Source organism: Talaromyces atroroseus (genome assembly GCF_001907595.1).
Source record: "Talaromyces atroroseus strain IBT 11181 chromosome Unknown scaffold_2, whole genome shotgun sequence".
NCBI classification, from domain to species: domain Eukaryota; kingdom Fungi; phylum Ascomycota; class Eurotiomycetes; order Eurotiales; family Trichocomaceae; genus Talaromyces; species Talaromyces atroroseus.
In genome coordinates, this window is record NW_017971434.1 from 375271 (window position 1) to 390407 (window position 15137).

At 49.1% G+C, this 15137-nt stretch overlaps 7 protein-coding genes across 7 annotated transcripts; 4 read left to right on the top strand and 3 right to left on the bottom strand.

The window, feature by feature from the left end:
- Positions 1-843: 843 nt before the first annotated feature.
- Positions 844-2250, top strand: UA08_02266 (hypothetical protein; the record flags this gene model as incomplete). Its single annotated transcript, XM_020264289.1, has 2 exons — positions 844-1232; positions 1314-2250. 2 exons carry the CDS (start codon positions 844-846, stop codon positions 2248-2250), a joined length of 1326 nt encoding a protein of 441 aa, XP_020122495.1.
- Positions 2251-2737: 487 nt separating this feature from the next.
- Positions 2738-4228, bottom strand: UA08_02267 (hypothetical protein; the record flags this gene model as incomplete). The annotated part of the gene is made up of 2 exons (XM_020264290.1): positions 2738-4067; positions 4170-4228. The coding sequence occupies 2 exons, from the start codon at positions 4226-4228 to the stop codon at positions 2738-2740; spliced, it is 1389 nt and encodes a 462-aa protein (XP_020122494.1).
- A 514-nt stretch (positions 4229-4742) lies between these two features.
- On the top strand, positions 4743-6674 carry UA08_02268 (RNA exonuclease 3; the record flags this gene model as incomplete). The annotated part of the gene is made up of 1 exon (XM_020264291.1): positions 4743-6674. One exon carries the CDS (start codon positions 4743-4745, stop codon positions 6672-6674), a length of 1932 nt encoding a protein of 643 aa, XP_020122493.1.
- Positions 6675-6987: 313 nt separating this feature from the next.
- UA08_02269 (60S ribosomal protein L22) lies at positions 6988-7632 on the bottom strand (the record flags this gene model as incomplete). Its single annotated transcript, XM_020264292.1, has 4 exons — positions 6988-7114; positions 7176-7372; positions 7442-7477; positions 7621-7632. 4 exons carry the CDS (start codon positions 7630-7632, stop codon positions 6988-6990), a joined length of 372 nt encoding a protein of 123 aa, XP_020122488.1.
- Positions 7633-9975: 2343 nt separating this feature from the next.
- On the top strand, positions 9976-11063 carry UA08_02270 (hypothetical protein; the record flags this gene model as incomplete). Its single annotated transcript, XM_020264294.1, has 7 exons — positions 9976-10041; positions 10100-10136; positions 10204-10257; positions 10324-10457; positions 10513-10618; positions 10682-10917; positions 11001-11063. The coding sequence occupies 7 exons, from the start codon at positions 9976-9978 to the stop codon at positions 11061-11063; spliced, it is 696 nt and encodes a 231-aa protein (XP_020122487.1).
- Positions 11064-11229: 166 nt separating this feature from the next.
- Positions 11230-11894, bottom strand: UA08_02271 (Glutathione peroxidase; the record flags this gene model as incomplete). Its single annotated transcript, XM_020264295.1, has 2 exons — positions 11230-11774; positions 11852-11894. 2 exons carry the CDS (start codon positions 11892-11894, stop codon positions 11230-11232), a joined length of 588 nt encoding a protein of 195 aa, XP_020121998.1.
- Positions 11895-12536: 642 nt separating this feature from the next.
- Positions 12537-14840, top strand: UA08_02272 (hypothetical protein; the record flags this gene model as incomplete). Its single annotated transcript, XM_020264296.1, has 3 exons — positions 12537-13930; positions 13997-14309; positions 14361-14840. The coding sequence occupies 3 exons, from the start codon at positions 12537-12539 to the stop codon at positions 14838-14840; spliced, it is 2187 nt and encodes a 728-aa protein (XP_020121999.1).
- Positions 14841-15137: the final 297 nt, after the last annotated feature.

The following is a 15137-nucleotide window of genomic DNA, read 5'->3' on the forward strand; positions in this document are numbered from 1 at the left end:
AAACGTGTCCGGATATCCCGGTGGAGACGCATCGAGGACGGGACGGAGCATGGGATGCAACCGGGGAAGTGGAGCGGTGCATTGCGTACTTTTTGCCAGGAGAGGAGCACGTTTCGTTCCGTTTCGTTGAGTTAGGGTGGCGGTACAGTTCTAAGACTCGATGTCATAGAAAAAAGCGTGCCATCCCTGATTGGGCCCTGATTGCTGCCTGAGGCGGTGACGTCAGGCCTCCCGAGATGGCCCGAGCACTAGGCCCAGAACGGCGTAGCGCGCATGTGCCCTTCACAAAGTTCACATGCGCGGGCTGACATAAGCCGGCGCTCATTGGGCAGAGAAATACGGGGCTGAAGCATGCGGCGGGAATACCAAACGGAGTACACCGACGGTATATTATATTCACTATATTATTATACTGTTATCCTATTATAATATGTCTCTCTTGGTACTAAGCCGGTAGCATTTGCTATTCGATGTACGCATCTTATAGTGAGGGCATGTCTAGGTTGCTACCGTCGAGCACAGACACTCAGGTCCGTTCCATGTCTCCACAGGAGACTCCATACAACACGACCTAATCATCGACTACACCACACACAACTAGTATAGTATAGCATAGACAAAGACCCTTGGATGCATGCCTGTAAGAGCTCCACTCCGTCTGAGCGAAATGCATCATCCAGCCCACCGCGAGTGGAACCGTGCCATAGGATCCCCTCATTCCGGGGCAGCGACGTCGCCATATAAGATATCACCCTCTCGCTCGCGTTTGATCGGTATACCTGCATATCCCCCCCTTACCTAGGTAAAAGATCTCCACCTCTGCTCCCGACCAGACAAACAACCATGGCTGCTACCGGCAATCTCCTCGCGCCCGAGTCCCAGCAGACCGGGCCTCCTGCCAACACGGCAGACCTCTTCACAGGGCCAACCGTCGGGGTGCCGCCACACCATCTGATGGCGCGAAGCATTTCGTTCGAAACCGCTCGCTCGTTCCAGCTCGCCAAGGAGCACCTCGAAGAGCCTTCGTCGTCATCCTCGGAAGACACCAGTCCGGCCTCTGCATCTCCTGTGCTCAAGGCCATCCCCCACGACAAGACCGGGCGCGCCATCACGGACAGATATGCCTTTGCTTTTGATATCGACGGTGTCCTCATCCGTGGAGGCAGGGTCATTCCAGAAGCCATCGAGGCGATGAAGGTGCTCAATGGCGAGAATGAGCTTGGCATGAAAGTGTATGTTTACTTCCAATATGAAAAAAAAAAAAAAAAAAGAAAAAAAGAGAGAAAAGAAAAACAAAAACTGACTTCGTCCAGACCGTACATCTTCGTCACAAACGGAGGCGGCAAAACCGAAGAAGAACGCTGCAACGATCTCAGTCGCCAGCTAGAACTCCAAGTCTCCCCCGGACAGTTCATCTGCGGCCACACTCCCATGCGAGAAATGGCCGAGAAGTACAACACGGTGCTCGTGGTCGGCGGCGTCGGCGAGAAATGCCGCCAAGTCGCCGAGGGCTACGGATTCAAGGACGTCGTGACACCGGGCGACATCATCAAGACGAACAAGGATACCACGCCGTTCCGCAAGCTGACCGACGAGGAATGGGCCAACTCGCGCGTGCGCGACTTCAACACGCTCAAGATCGAAGCCATCTTCGTCTTCGCCGACAGCCGCGACTGGGCCGGCGACCAGCAAATTATCCTTGACCTGCTCATGTCCAAGAACGGGCTGATTGGCACGCGCTCCGCGACCTTCGACGAGGGGCCCCCCGTGTACTTCTCGCACAACGACATTGTCTGGTCCACCGCCCACGACCACACTCGCATCGGCATGGGCGCTCTGCGCGCGTCGCTCGAGGCGCTCTACAAAGCCGTCACGGGCAAGGAACTGACCACCATCGCCTTTGGCAAGCCTCAACGCGGCACCTTCGAATTCGCCACCCGTCTGCTTCGCCAGTGGCGTGAGGAGACTCACGGCATCAACAAAGCCTTGGACACCGTGTACTTTGTTGGCGACACCCCCGAGTCTGATATCCGCGGCACCAATGAATTCAATGACCACGCGGCGTCGGGCAGCGCTGAATGGTTCTCCATTCTCGTCAAGACAGGCGTGTTCCAAGAGGGCACGATCCCACGTTTCCCGCCCAAGAAAATCACGGCCAACGTGCTGGAGGCCGTCAAGTTTGGCATGCAGCGTGAACTCGCCAAGACGATTGAGTCCCCCTCGGATTCGGATCGAGTGACACTTGAGTAACCTTTTTTTTTTTCCCTTTTTTTTTTTTTTTTTTTTCCTAAATATTCGTCTTTAATGATTCCCTCAACCTTGATCAAACCCGCGGTCTCTAGCGACCTTGCAGGAATATTTTTCCCCCCCATCATATGCTCGGTTCATGGATATAGGCGTTTGGCTTTCTTCGATTAGTGGTTTATATGGCTAGTTTCTTAATCGTCTTCACATTGATTCATGATTTATGACCTACACATACATCTTCTTCCCTTCTATCTACCGTCATCTTCTGACCACGCCTTTGTCCGTCATGTATTTCCTGTCGATGAACGTTGCTTGCATCGATTTTGATTCTCTATACATATATCCCTGGAAACGGGATGTATACAAGGTAGAACAAAAAATAATGAAAGAACATTATGCTTCAAAAAATATCGCTAGATGATTTGTAAAGACATCGCCGCCCGCTCTATATACAACAAAAAACAGATCTATACACTGGTCGGAAGAGTAATTACAGATGAAACTCATTATCCAACCAATGCTTCACCACAATCTTGCCCTCCGAAAACGACGCCCGCGCCATCCGCACAATGATCGCCGCATGGCTGTGTCGCGCCTTGTGGATATAAACAGGATACTTGCGGAAGCCAATGGCATTGAGCGAATCGATAATCTCGAACTGAGCTGGCGTGAGCGCGAGAATGGGGAACTCGGACTCGGTCTGACCGGCGTCGAATTCAGTTTGCTGCAGGAGTGGTCTTTGCTCTTCTTCTACTTCTTCATTGTGTTTATCTTCAGTCGGTATTGATTTCCGTTGACTCATCCGTTTTTGGAGTTTGACCTGTTTGTGATACTCTGCGTCTTGCTCGGAGAGGTATTCGTTGGCCTGGGATGAGTTGAGATTCTCAAATACATCTTCTACCGCACCCCGCACGTCCTGCATGATCAAGGGAACTCTGTAACGGCCGGGCAGCAAGTCCGTCTTCCCCTGCTCGTAGAGCTTAATTCGCTGCTGGCTGAGGAAGTTCTGAACGACCGAATTCAGGAGAAAGAGCACAGAGCCGACGGGGATGAAAACCGAGAGAATCAGGGCAAACGACACCTTGTCGAAGAGCGTGTATAATCTGGTTAGAACGCTTTCCTTGTCTGCTTGAACCTGTTCCCGTGGCAGAACGTGCATGTCCGGGTCGATGATGACCGGCTCGTATCCTTTGACATAGTTGAAATGCGTGCCCTCCGGGTTTGGGAACGGGTCGACTTTCGAGATGGCCGTCGTGTAGAAGACGGTGGATTTATCATTGACAATGTTCGAGTAGACGGAACGGTTCTTGAACCTGGCCAGCCCCCGCATGAAAATGCTGTTTGGATCAGCCAGGATGCTAAGCAGTGGCTTGCCGGTGTCGCGGAAGTCGTCAATCATGAACAGCTGTCTCCCAGACATGGATATAGTCCGCGCACCCAGCACATTCCACATATGACTATGCAGGCCCTTGATAGGCGTACGCACGCCGACATGCGGAGACGCAAAAGTGGTGAAATTCACTGGCTCGACCTTGTCCAAATACCCGCTTGCCTCCAGCAGGCCAATGGCATACCTCGCAACCAGACCGCCGAGCGAGTAGCCCACTACACTCAGTTTCTTGATCTGGTAGCCCTGGCCGGCCAGTTGCTCCAGGGTATCTTCAATCTCGTGCGCGACTCGTTCGCCGCCCAACTCAATGCCGTCGTAGGTATACATCCCGGAGTTGCGCTGCGCCGCGAGGATATAGAGTCGGTCTTGACCATGGCGTTCCTTGAGCGCGGATATGAGGTAGTCTAGATGCGAGGGGTTACCCCAGAGGCTGTTTGTTTGTCTACTGGTTAGCTAGCTTTACTTTTTGACTTTTTGTTTTTTAACATTAGCTGGCTAACTATTCTTGCTGGTAGAAGCGCACTCGACTTACCCGTGAACGAGCACGCAAAGATGGTCGGCTTTGCCGTCGGTATCTGAGTTGTCGTTCATGTTGAGCTATCTGAATAATCGTGGAGGTCGAAGTGAGGATGAGATGAGGTAGAGTAGGCAGCCTCATTAATTATGAATGCGCCGGCGTACTACTCTTATCGGACCAATCAGAAAGCGGCGCTGTGTATGACATAATCTGGAAGTGCTTTCGCCGCCACAAAGAGAGAACAATGAATATCTGTTTAATATATTTATATATTCATATTGATGTGTATATACATACTTATAAATTATCACGACTTGCGGTCTAAGAGACAGAGTGAAAGATTAAAGTGATCTGGCGCGTGACTGCACGTGACGCGATAGCCCGGCGAATCAGGACAACATAAACTGAGGACGGCGCAAGGAATCAACTACTACAATATATACCTAGGGATAGTATACCTCCTCCCACTTAGGTTGATGGGCGAAGTGCAGCAGAGGCGAATGTGAAGAGCACGATTTTCGTGTCTTATCAACCTCTTATCTCGTACACCTACACGCTACGACTTGGATAGCGCCATCAATATGCATCATGTTTGCTCCGCTGGGACTATTCAAAAGCGTGGCCTGTCCTGAGGGACCGCACTGCAGACAATTGAACTGCATCTTTCTGCATTCAGAGACAGAAAATGAAGAGCAAAAGCCAGAAGCTCCGGGCTTGGATGTCGCGAAGGATGCTGTCAGGGAATCCGAACCAGCCAGCAAAAGGAGAAAGCTCGCACATGATGACCATCACACCGGCCAACCTGAGCAAAAGACAAAGCTGACACGTCACGATGCTAAGCCCACAGCACCTCGCGACATAAATGACCTTCCATCAGCACGTAGAAAGGTGTCTCCGCCACCACCTTCAAAGACACAGGAGACAGCGAAAGAAGATGCAAAGCAGAAACTACCAGCAGATCCTGCTGTATCGGCATCTGCAGCAGCAGCAGCAGGAGCAACAGCAAAGTCGGTCCCAGATGCTATGCCAGGCTCGACAAGGAGAAAAGCCCTGCCGAAGCAATACCTGAACCCGAGAATGCTCAAGAAAGCGCCTGCAACTCACGCAGTGCGAACATCCATCTTACTCAAACTCCACGGCGCAATGAAGGCTCTGAACGAGAAGGCGGCGAAACTCAGAAGCCCCGAAAGGCCATCACTCGTGCTCTCGCCCGACGAACTGATTGTAATGGCACTAGACGAAGAGCAGAAAACGGCGATTGACAACCCTCGGGTTTATGGGAATGTGATCAAGCTTCGAATTGTCCAACTTCAAAAAATGACTCTGGAAGTATGGGAAAAGGAAGTTACAGCATACCTCAACTCGCGGTACTACAAAATCAAACCGCCGCCCACCACAAAACCAACCCCCAAGGCCCAAAGGTTCACGACGGATCTGAAAGAAGATGAAGAAATCATTATTGCTCGCATGCTTCGGACAGAGCTCAAGGGCAAAGAGCAATTCGGTTATATCACCAGGGTCCCTACAGATACAGAAATTGCGGAAGCGAGGAAAGGCATGGAGGCTGCGCAGGGTTGGGAAAAGTGCGAACGATGCGCTGGGCGGTTTCAGGTATTTCCTGGCCGTCGAGAAGACGGGTCTCTCGCCTCGGGAGGCCGTTGTACCTATCATCCCGGCAAGATCGTGAGGCCAGCGAGGAAGGCTACGGATCATATAACGGGTCAGGCGGAGGCGTATTATCCCTGCTGCAATGAGACACTGGGGACATCAGCAGGATGCACAAAGGCAGAACATCATGCATTCAAAGTATCAGATCCCAAGCGATTAGCCGCTGTGCTACAATTCGAAGAAACCCCGACCCGAGAAAAGCCAACAACAGAGCCTCGGAAACCAGTGACTTTTGATTGTGAGATGGCCTATACAACTCTCGGTTTGGAACTGGTGCGATTGACGGCGCTGAGCTGGCCTCAGGGGGAATTACTACTTGATGTGTTGGTCAAGCCCATCGGGGAGATTTTGGATTTGAACTCGAGGTTTTCCGGCGTCTTTCCAGAGCATTTTGCGACTGCAGTGCCATATGGGACAATACCAAAAACTGCAATCACTGCCACTGCCGCTGCCGCTGACCTGGAGAATGGCGAAATCAAGCCTTCTTCTCCCATGCAAGTTGTGGACTCTCCTGCTGTCGCGCGGACACTGCTTTTTGAATTTCTCGACCCCGAAACGCCGCTCATTGGACATGCGATTGACAATGACCTGAACGCGGTGCGCATCATCCACCCGACTATTATTGATACTGTTCTGCTGTACCCGCATCCAAGGGGCCTACCGCTGCGATATGGTCTGAAGCATCTTGCCAAGTTATACCTTGACAGAGACATTCAAATGGGCGGAAACAGAGGGCACGACTCGAAGGAAGATGCTCTGGCGACCGGTGACCTGGTCCGGTTCAAGGTGGCTGAGAAAGCCAAGATTCTCAAAAGGGCTGGATGGACAATGAAGGCAGGAGGAGTCTTATAATTCAGACCTTTGGCCTTCTATAACATTTGTATGTTACGAATATCATACTGCATACAGCGTTTACTGAGGTGTAGAAAATTGGCATCAACGCGGAGCGTCATTTCCCATTTTTTGGACTTTTATTCTGTTTTATTTTGTTTTGTGCCATACTCATCACGTCATGAATAGGCATGATACCTAAACCCCACAAACCGGGGTATATGTGTATCGTAGCATTGTATCAGAACCGACCGAATCCGTCCATCGTGCCCGTATCATAAGACAAAAAGGTTTGAACCCGACCAACCCATCGCATCACAGAAGAAGAAGACATTTAGTCCTCGTCCTCATCAGCCTCCTCGTTGACAACGTTGTAGAAGCGGAGTTCGTAGACGCCCTTGGAGGTGGAAACGACGCGGAGCCAGTCACGGAGCTGCTGCTTTTTGAGGAACTTCTTGGTCCTGTGGATTGTGAGTAACATGATACACTTTTAACTGCCAGGATAATTTGTTGCCAACGTACAAGTACTTGAGGTAGCGACCAGAGAAAGGAATGTGAGTGACGACCTCGATCTTGCCATCGCCAGACTGGGAGATCTGGACGTTGTCGCCAAGGTTACCGACGCGGCCCTCGACCTTGATGCGGTCGTGCAGGAACTTCTCAAAAGCAGAGACGTCGAAGATCTTGTCGCTGGCGGGTTGAGAAGCGTTGATCACGAACTATTATTATTCGTCAATGACTTATACAAGATAATGAAAAAGAGGTCAGATAATTGAATTAGAACATACCTTCTTCGTGACCTTTTGAGGCTTCTTGGTACGAGCCTAATAGAAAAAAAAACCCCCCCAGAATCCATGATTAGCCTACTGTTCCAGTTCCTTCACGAAAAAAAAAAAAAGATAATGAATAATTTTTACTCCCCGGGGGAAATGCCCCGGGGATGGAACAGCAAAGCGATTCAACGTACAGCGGGAGCCATTGTGAATTGATAGTTTTTTTGGTCGTTTTTGTTCTGACGCAAAGAAGTGAATATCCTGCGCCTGGCGGAGATGGTCTGGATGGAGAAAGATCAAATTCTCGGGATGCACGCAAATTGCCCGTTGGTGCGGTAGGATAATTTCCCAATTGGGGGAAGGCTTAGGGCTAGGGCTGCGGGTATGTTTTTGTTTGCCTCGTTTGCCTGATTTGTAGCGTTTGCCCTGTTTGTCTCGATGTGGCTGCTGCTTGTCTACTCCGTAGAAGGGTGCTGCACGCTGATTGGCTCGCTTAGGCAGCATCTCTGCGCACGGACCACCGTCTTTTGTCTATAAAAGGCGCGGTTTCCCTCGTCTGCTTTGCTTGTTTTCTTTCCTTCTTTTCTTCAGCTCTCTTTGCCTTTTGGCTTAGATCAAGTGTAGTATCTGTTCTTTTCAGTTTAATCTCTGAAAGTGTTCTAAGGAACACAACATTGATTAATCTCATTTTTGGATCTCGCATGGGAGTCTCTGTGCTTGCACATGCTCCTGCGCACAGTGTCCTCGGTCTTACACTACCACCGAGCGATGCGAATCACTTTTTTCATCATTTCGTCGGCTTGCCGGCGGGCTGGAGAAGAGGTTTCACGTAGCATAGGTACTGTCATCTTGTCCGAGCTAGTTCTCTAGGTAGAATCATTGCTGTGCCGCGGCCCTATAGTCCTAGGTCATGGAGGACCCAGTGCCCTCAAGCGTAGAACCCTGCCAGTTCGAAATGCTATTAGCGGTACACGATTTTTGCAGCTCAGGACAACTTAAAAAGTAGTATCCTAGGCCCTGTTACTAGTAATCGAGTGAAAAATTAGCTGAACAGTGAGTGGCTCGTAGAGCAAGGCAGGCTTAGCGCATACAAGGTAGTTAAACTCTACGTGAGTTGGATCCCAAACCTCGTAACTTGTTCTTACTTCTGGCTTGCTTAAGCCTAAAATAGAGGTGTGAGTTCGGCACCACCTTACTCTTTGGGACGTTCGTTCGGCTTCACAACTTGGGCACCGGAAGGCAGTTTGACCCCTTGCTGAACACCTCTAATAATAGCTAGATATTCATTCAAAATCCCCCTCTAGCCACTCTTAGCTTCCCCCGCAGTCACTGAGGAGATAAACATCCGTTTCTGCCCAAGCTAGACTTACAAGTCAGCTTATAACCTCCATACGGGGCCGTTTCAGCGTTTGGAGGTACTCTCATTGTGACTTCTACAAGGTAACGTCTCCGATCTAGTACAATATTTTCTAAACATTTCGGTTAAATGGATCAATCGCAGTTTGAGAAATTCGATGACCACGAATTCGCACCTAGAATTCAACATGCATTTCCTGATCATGTAAATACCGAGTACGAGTATCAGCCAAGGCCGATGGACAACATTCCCCCGATTTCCGAACATGAATTCGAGAAACGTTTCTACGCTTGTCGCAAACCACGACCACTACTTCATCTACACCACAAGTGTAAAAGACTAGGAGCTCATTCTTCTGACATTCTGAATTTTCTCCCTAAGAAAAAGACCGTACTGGAAGAAGCAGGTGACAAACGAGAAGATTTCTGGGGGATATATGCTCGCGAAAGGGTCAGCCTAAGTGGGATCATCATCTACAATTTGGTCTGTGTCTTGCCTTTGTTAGTATTCTTCGTGGCATGGGTTACACCACGAGGGCATGTTACGGACTTGCAAGATCCATCGATCCCAGTCGGCATTATGGTTTCGATGCTTTCTCTTTTTTGGAGCGTATTTATCGGCAGCTTACAGTTCGCAAGGCCGCATTAAAGTAAGCACGTTGTAATTTCACGTAAGTTTAGATACACTGAAATGCTTATCGCCTCTTAGCATATGATATATCAAGTAAAATCTAGATAGATGGATAATACAAGACTTAATACCTAGTACCAGTATATAATGATATGTTTCAATAATCATACGCCTCGTCTCGAGCCGCATAAATAAGAGTAACAAAAACTCTACGCGAAACGGATGGTCATAGTAAACAGCAGGGTTACATGTAATTTACATAGGTATTAATGCCGCGACTGCGCAGTACCACTAGGGTTAGTCTGGATCTAGCTAGACATGTACCGGAAAATCTTCGCACTATTTTAATTTCAAGGGAGGAGATTTTCGAGTTGTTACTCTGATTTTGCAAACTAACTACTGTAGATATATCTCCAATTCCTTCGTCATGCGGCAAAGCTCTCCCCACCAATCCGCGGCTCTCCTTCCCCGCATAGAAAAATAATCACCACCGTCACCACCGACCGCATCGTACTTATTCAATTTTTGTCCACAACATAAGTGCCAGATCCTGACATTCGAAATGATCGACCCAGCCATTTTCGAGAACCTGCAGACCAAGATTGACGAGGAGACCTTTGTGCGTGATGTAAGCGTTATTCCTCACCTGCTTCTTGACAGCTTCACTCACCTTGTTATCACGACAGGAACTGCACGAAATAGTGCAGACACTTGCTAGAAAAGGTATATTCTCCCATCTATCACTACCACAGCATCGCACAGCTTTCCCTTTTAACTGGTGTACGTGTAGGACGAACGACACAAGCAATCCTCTCCCGAGCCCATTCAACCCCGACCAGAGACTGTAAGTCTCGCTCCCCTCTGAAGCCTTGAATCGTCGAACAAAACAAAATCCTCATTTTTCAAACAGTGAAATCCGTCCTAGACGACGCCGCAAACCAAATCCTCGCGCAAAAAGAAGACATTTCGCGATTGGCACAGTTGGCGAACAAGCACCCATTTTACAAATATAATGGCGTCTGGTCGCGCGAGTTACAGAACTTGGTATGCACAAAATAACGAAAGTGGAACCCCTTTCATTGATTGACTCGGTTGAAAGGTATACTACATCGAACTGTGTGCGTGGCTAGGCGGGTTATCCGAGTATAAGACTTCGTCCAAGGCTTCGTTCTTGACGATTGAAGAGATTGGAAGTTTCCTTGAAGGTTTGTCTATTTATTTCTAACTCATAAGAAGACAGAAGGAACACTGACTGTATCGAAATGTAGTCCCCGTCAATCTCAAAGACGAAGACAAATTCCACCTCACCATCGAAGAATACCTGCTCGCCCTGATTTCGATGGTTGAAGAGCTTTCGCGTCTGGCCGTGAACTCGGTCACCTTGGGCGATTATCATCGTCCTCTTGAGATTAATAATTTCATCAAGGATTTGTTCGCGGGCTTTCAGTTGCTCAACTTGAAGAATGATATACTGCGGAAGAGGAGCGATGGGATAAAGTACTCGGTATGTTCAGACAATGAAAATGAAAGGAAAGGGAAAAAAAAATAAAATAAAATAAATAAAGCTAATGTCACTGAAATATACAGGTTAAAAAGGTGGAGGATGTCGTGTACGATCTGTCGCTGAGAAATCTAATTCCAAAGGCGTGATGAAACTATTTATTATGCGTACTGAAAGACTGAACACGGTAATAATCATTATCAATAACAATAGAACCATCAATCAACTCATTCTTCTGAACGTACAAACTGCAATCTGGTATCAGAAAACTACTATGGCTACAAGAAAACGAAAAAAAGAAAAAGGTCGAATCAACTAAGTTGACTTGGGCTCGTCCTCGGCCTTTGCAGGGACAGCACTTGTCGTTTCAGTAGCAGCAGGGGCAGGAGCCTCCTTCTTAGCGTTCTCAATCTCCTGCACAATCGTCGACTCCAAACTCTCCGGCTTGGTTAAACTCCTCCATCTCCCGACCACTTCTCCCTTACTATTAATCAAAGCCTTCTCAAAGTTCCACAACACCCTTTTCACGCCAAACAGACCAGGCTTCTCACCCTTGATCCATTCAAACAAAGGGTCGGCCTTGCTCCCATTGACATCGATCTTTCCGAGCATAGGGAAAGTGACGCCGTAGTTCACCTGGCAAAAGCTCTGGATTTCATCGTTGCTTCCGGGATCCTGATTGCCGAATTGATTGCAGGGAAAGCCGAGAATGGTGAATGCGCCGGGGTGCTTTTCTTCGATGGTCTTGTACAGCTTTTCCAGCCCGGCAAACTGCGGGGTGAAGCCGCACTTGGACGCGGTGTTGACGACGAGCACGACTTTGCCGCGGTACGAGTCGAGCGGGTATGGGTTTCCCTTTTCTGGTGTGCGAAAGATATATCGTTAGTAGGTGCGTGCTTTGTTATATGCACGTTATAGCTGGGATGGAGAAACGTACTGTCGGGAGGAGAGAAGTCGTAGAAGGTGGTTGCGGATGCCATGGTGCTGTAGTTGATGCGACTGCGCAGGAGGGCAGTGGTCGGCTAGTTACTGATTAGTCTTTCGCTCTCTCTCTCTCGCTCTCTCTCTCTCTCTCTCACTCTCTAGGATAGCAAAACACACCGTCAAGCGCAGGTGGCAATAGCGTAAGAGCGCAATGATGGCGATGTCAGTTACCTTGGGGATTGAAGATGGCAAGAGGACGAGAAAGGAAGTTGACCATGGGATCTTATCGCGCCAAGGATCTAACTAGATCCGTGGATGGCGGGGTGCAATTTGTAAGCAAACCATGGTAACCTAGTTAACTAACTTAACTAAGTTAGTCACTTAAGGCCAAGCTACGTCGTTAAGTATCTGACTGAATCTGAAAGTTGGCCTTGTTACTACCACTAGGGAACGCAATGATGAGACGAATAAAATAAACTATCCAGACGTAGGCACCTTAGAAGTACTTCAGCAGAGTCCTTGGTTGTCTGCTGCAGCCGCTCTGAGCCAAAAGGCGGTGGCAGAATTACTGTGATAACCACGCCCAGGCGGCGGCCCAGCCAATCATATGCTTCATCCTCCATACCCAGCAGATAAGACTTCATGTCTAGAGATCCATCTTGGCTTCCTCACCATGGGCCGCCTAGGCCTACAGAGCAATGGCTGTACCAAGACGACGTCAGAATGGTGTACCACAAGCCTGCGAGCCATGTCGCAAGTCCAAAGTTCGCTGTGACCATGAGAGTCCCAGGTGTTCGCGCTGTACCATGCGCAACCTGAATTGTGTCTATCATCCTGCACCCATGACCAAGCGCCGCTCTCCTTTCACTTTTCATACTCCTCTGCGCTTCGATACTCCCATCGCTACCCGTGCTTCTTCCTTGTCCTCTGCTGCAGATCCGGACAGCGGGGGCTTCGACGTCGTAGAGCGGAACACACTGTTCCAGAAGGAAGTTGGCCGACACCAGACGACTCGGTTCTCCGCAGTCTTCTTCGAGAACCAAGAGAGTTTTGTCCCGGTCATCAATGATGCGACCAACTCCCATCGCGAGACAGGCCGGGAGCTTGATGTCAAGGACGGGCCTCGCATGGAATTGGCCATCAATACCCTCATGAATTTCCCCACACGTCGCACTTGTGACATGCTGGTGGCGGATCTCCATCACATTTACGATGTCTGGTTGTCCCCGACCATGATCCAGAAGTGCCTAGAGCAGGTATGGAGGGACTACGGTGATTGTCTGGGCGACCATCGGACACGCGAGTCAGTGTCTAGAATGGCAAATGATCTCTTCCATAATGACAAAAAGCTTCATCCGATGCCCCAGAGTGATTCCGACACCAGCTTCGATTGCTCCACTTGGGTGAATTGGTTTTCTGGAGCCTATCTGCGGTGGGAGATGCTGGGGATTCTGTTTGGCTGGGCTGGGATTGCTTTCAAACACAAGCAAGAATGGGACTCGGTGTTTGATCTGCCCGAACAGCAGAGGCGGGATCGCAACACTGCCGCAGACAAGATGAGAGAGTGCGCTAATGCCTGTGTGAGGCTCTGCGAAGACCATTTTGAAGTCAGTGATATCATGGTCATTTGCATGAAGAACAGTAGCAAACTGCAGAGTGTGATCATTAGCGACGAGAGCGATCGCATACGAGTAGACTTTGGCACTGTGTGCAGCGCTTTCATAACAGCAGGATTGCATCGCCAGCCGTCTCTTGACAAGGTCACGCCGTTTTCCCAATACCGAGCATCCATTGCGGCGTCCATATACTATCTCGATAAATGTGAGAGTTTGTTTAATGCGCGACCACCTATGCTAAGTCGTCGTTACTGTCAATACCCACTTCCCCTCGACCTGTGTGAGAAAGATGTCTACGGTGGCAGGGAAAGACTGGCAGCTGCCTTGGCGAGGCTCGACTCAAATGGCTGGAATACAGATGGTCGAATCTACACGACAACCTGGCTCCGAGCACTCGCCATGCTCAGCCCCATTAGAGAGGGAATATTGGAACTGTCCTTAAGCGTGAATCTGCAATTCACAAAATTAGAGGTAGAGTGAGTCAGTCTTCTAGGAGGGTACATTTTTATTCTCCCTTCTGACTTTGGACTATCTTTTTGCAGGAATCTCATTGTCCAGTTGAGGCAGATAGTTGCTTCCTATCCTCCACACATTCAGTATCGTCGTAGCTCGGAATGGCCGTCAGAGCCAGGCTCAGGCTTCTATTCGCAAAGCGCTCACGACATGTACATCATTACTCGTATACACCTCGATATATTACAATGTCACTTCCTCCTGCAGCGTCTTCTGGTCTCGCGGGAATTCTGCGGTGGTCAGGACTTGTTTGATATAGCCCAGGATATGATATCTATCATTCTCTCCCTTTGGCACAATCGAGATCAGTTACAGGACCTCAATTATGCTTTTGACTGGATTGTATGTCTAGCCATAGGTCTATGGATGCAACATTTACTTACGTCTGTATAGTCTGTATCATACGGAATGCCCAGCGCAGGGATTCTGTGTATTGAACTGCTCCGAGCTTGCAAACTTGCACCACCCTCACCAGCTGTTCACTCGTCTGTTCAGCTGTCGCGGTCCTCGGTCGTTCAAAACCTAACCATGTTCGGAGCCCTACTTGACTGGATACGGCCTACGGATAATAATGCACAGCTCAGTAGAAAGTTTAAGAAAGTTCTGCAGAGGATTATTGACGCTGTATTCGACTCTCTGGGACCGTTGCATGATAACACCGATGTCCGCCCAAGACCTAATAATGAGCATCAGCCTCGAAGACAGTATGGCCTACAAGATGAGCTGGAGCAGTCGCGAGGATATTCGTCTACCGCCATTGACAGCGAGCATGATTTCGATCTTGCGCAGGCCACCATCATTGATATGGATTGGCTGAACACTGTAGATTGGACACAGGGAGCTTGGCTTGAACAGAGTAACCAGCCTTTTTAGACCTAATATATGCTCAATTGGTCGATATTGAGTCCATCGGGGTGACTCTTGAGGAGAATTTAGCCAAGGTGACTCCTGTGCGTGGTATAAAAATGTCTACCCTGAACACCTTGGTAAGATGGAATCATTTAACGTCGTAGTTTACGGTGCCTAACTGGAATTCCATCTAATTATTTAGCCGAGACCAAGCCTACATGCGCAAGGACCCTCAAAAGACTGAAGATTGAGGATACAACCTTCTCGTCTTCGTGCTTGTGCAAATCAAAATCATGCAAGTCAGTAGACCCGTTCAACATC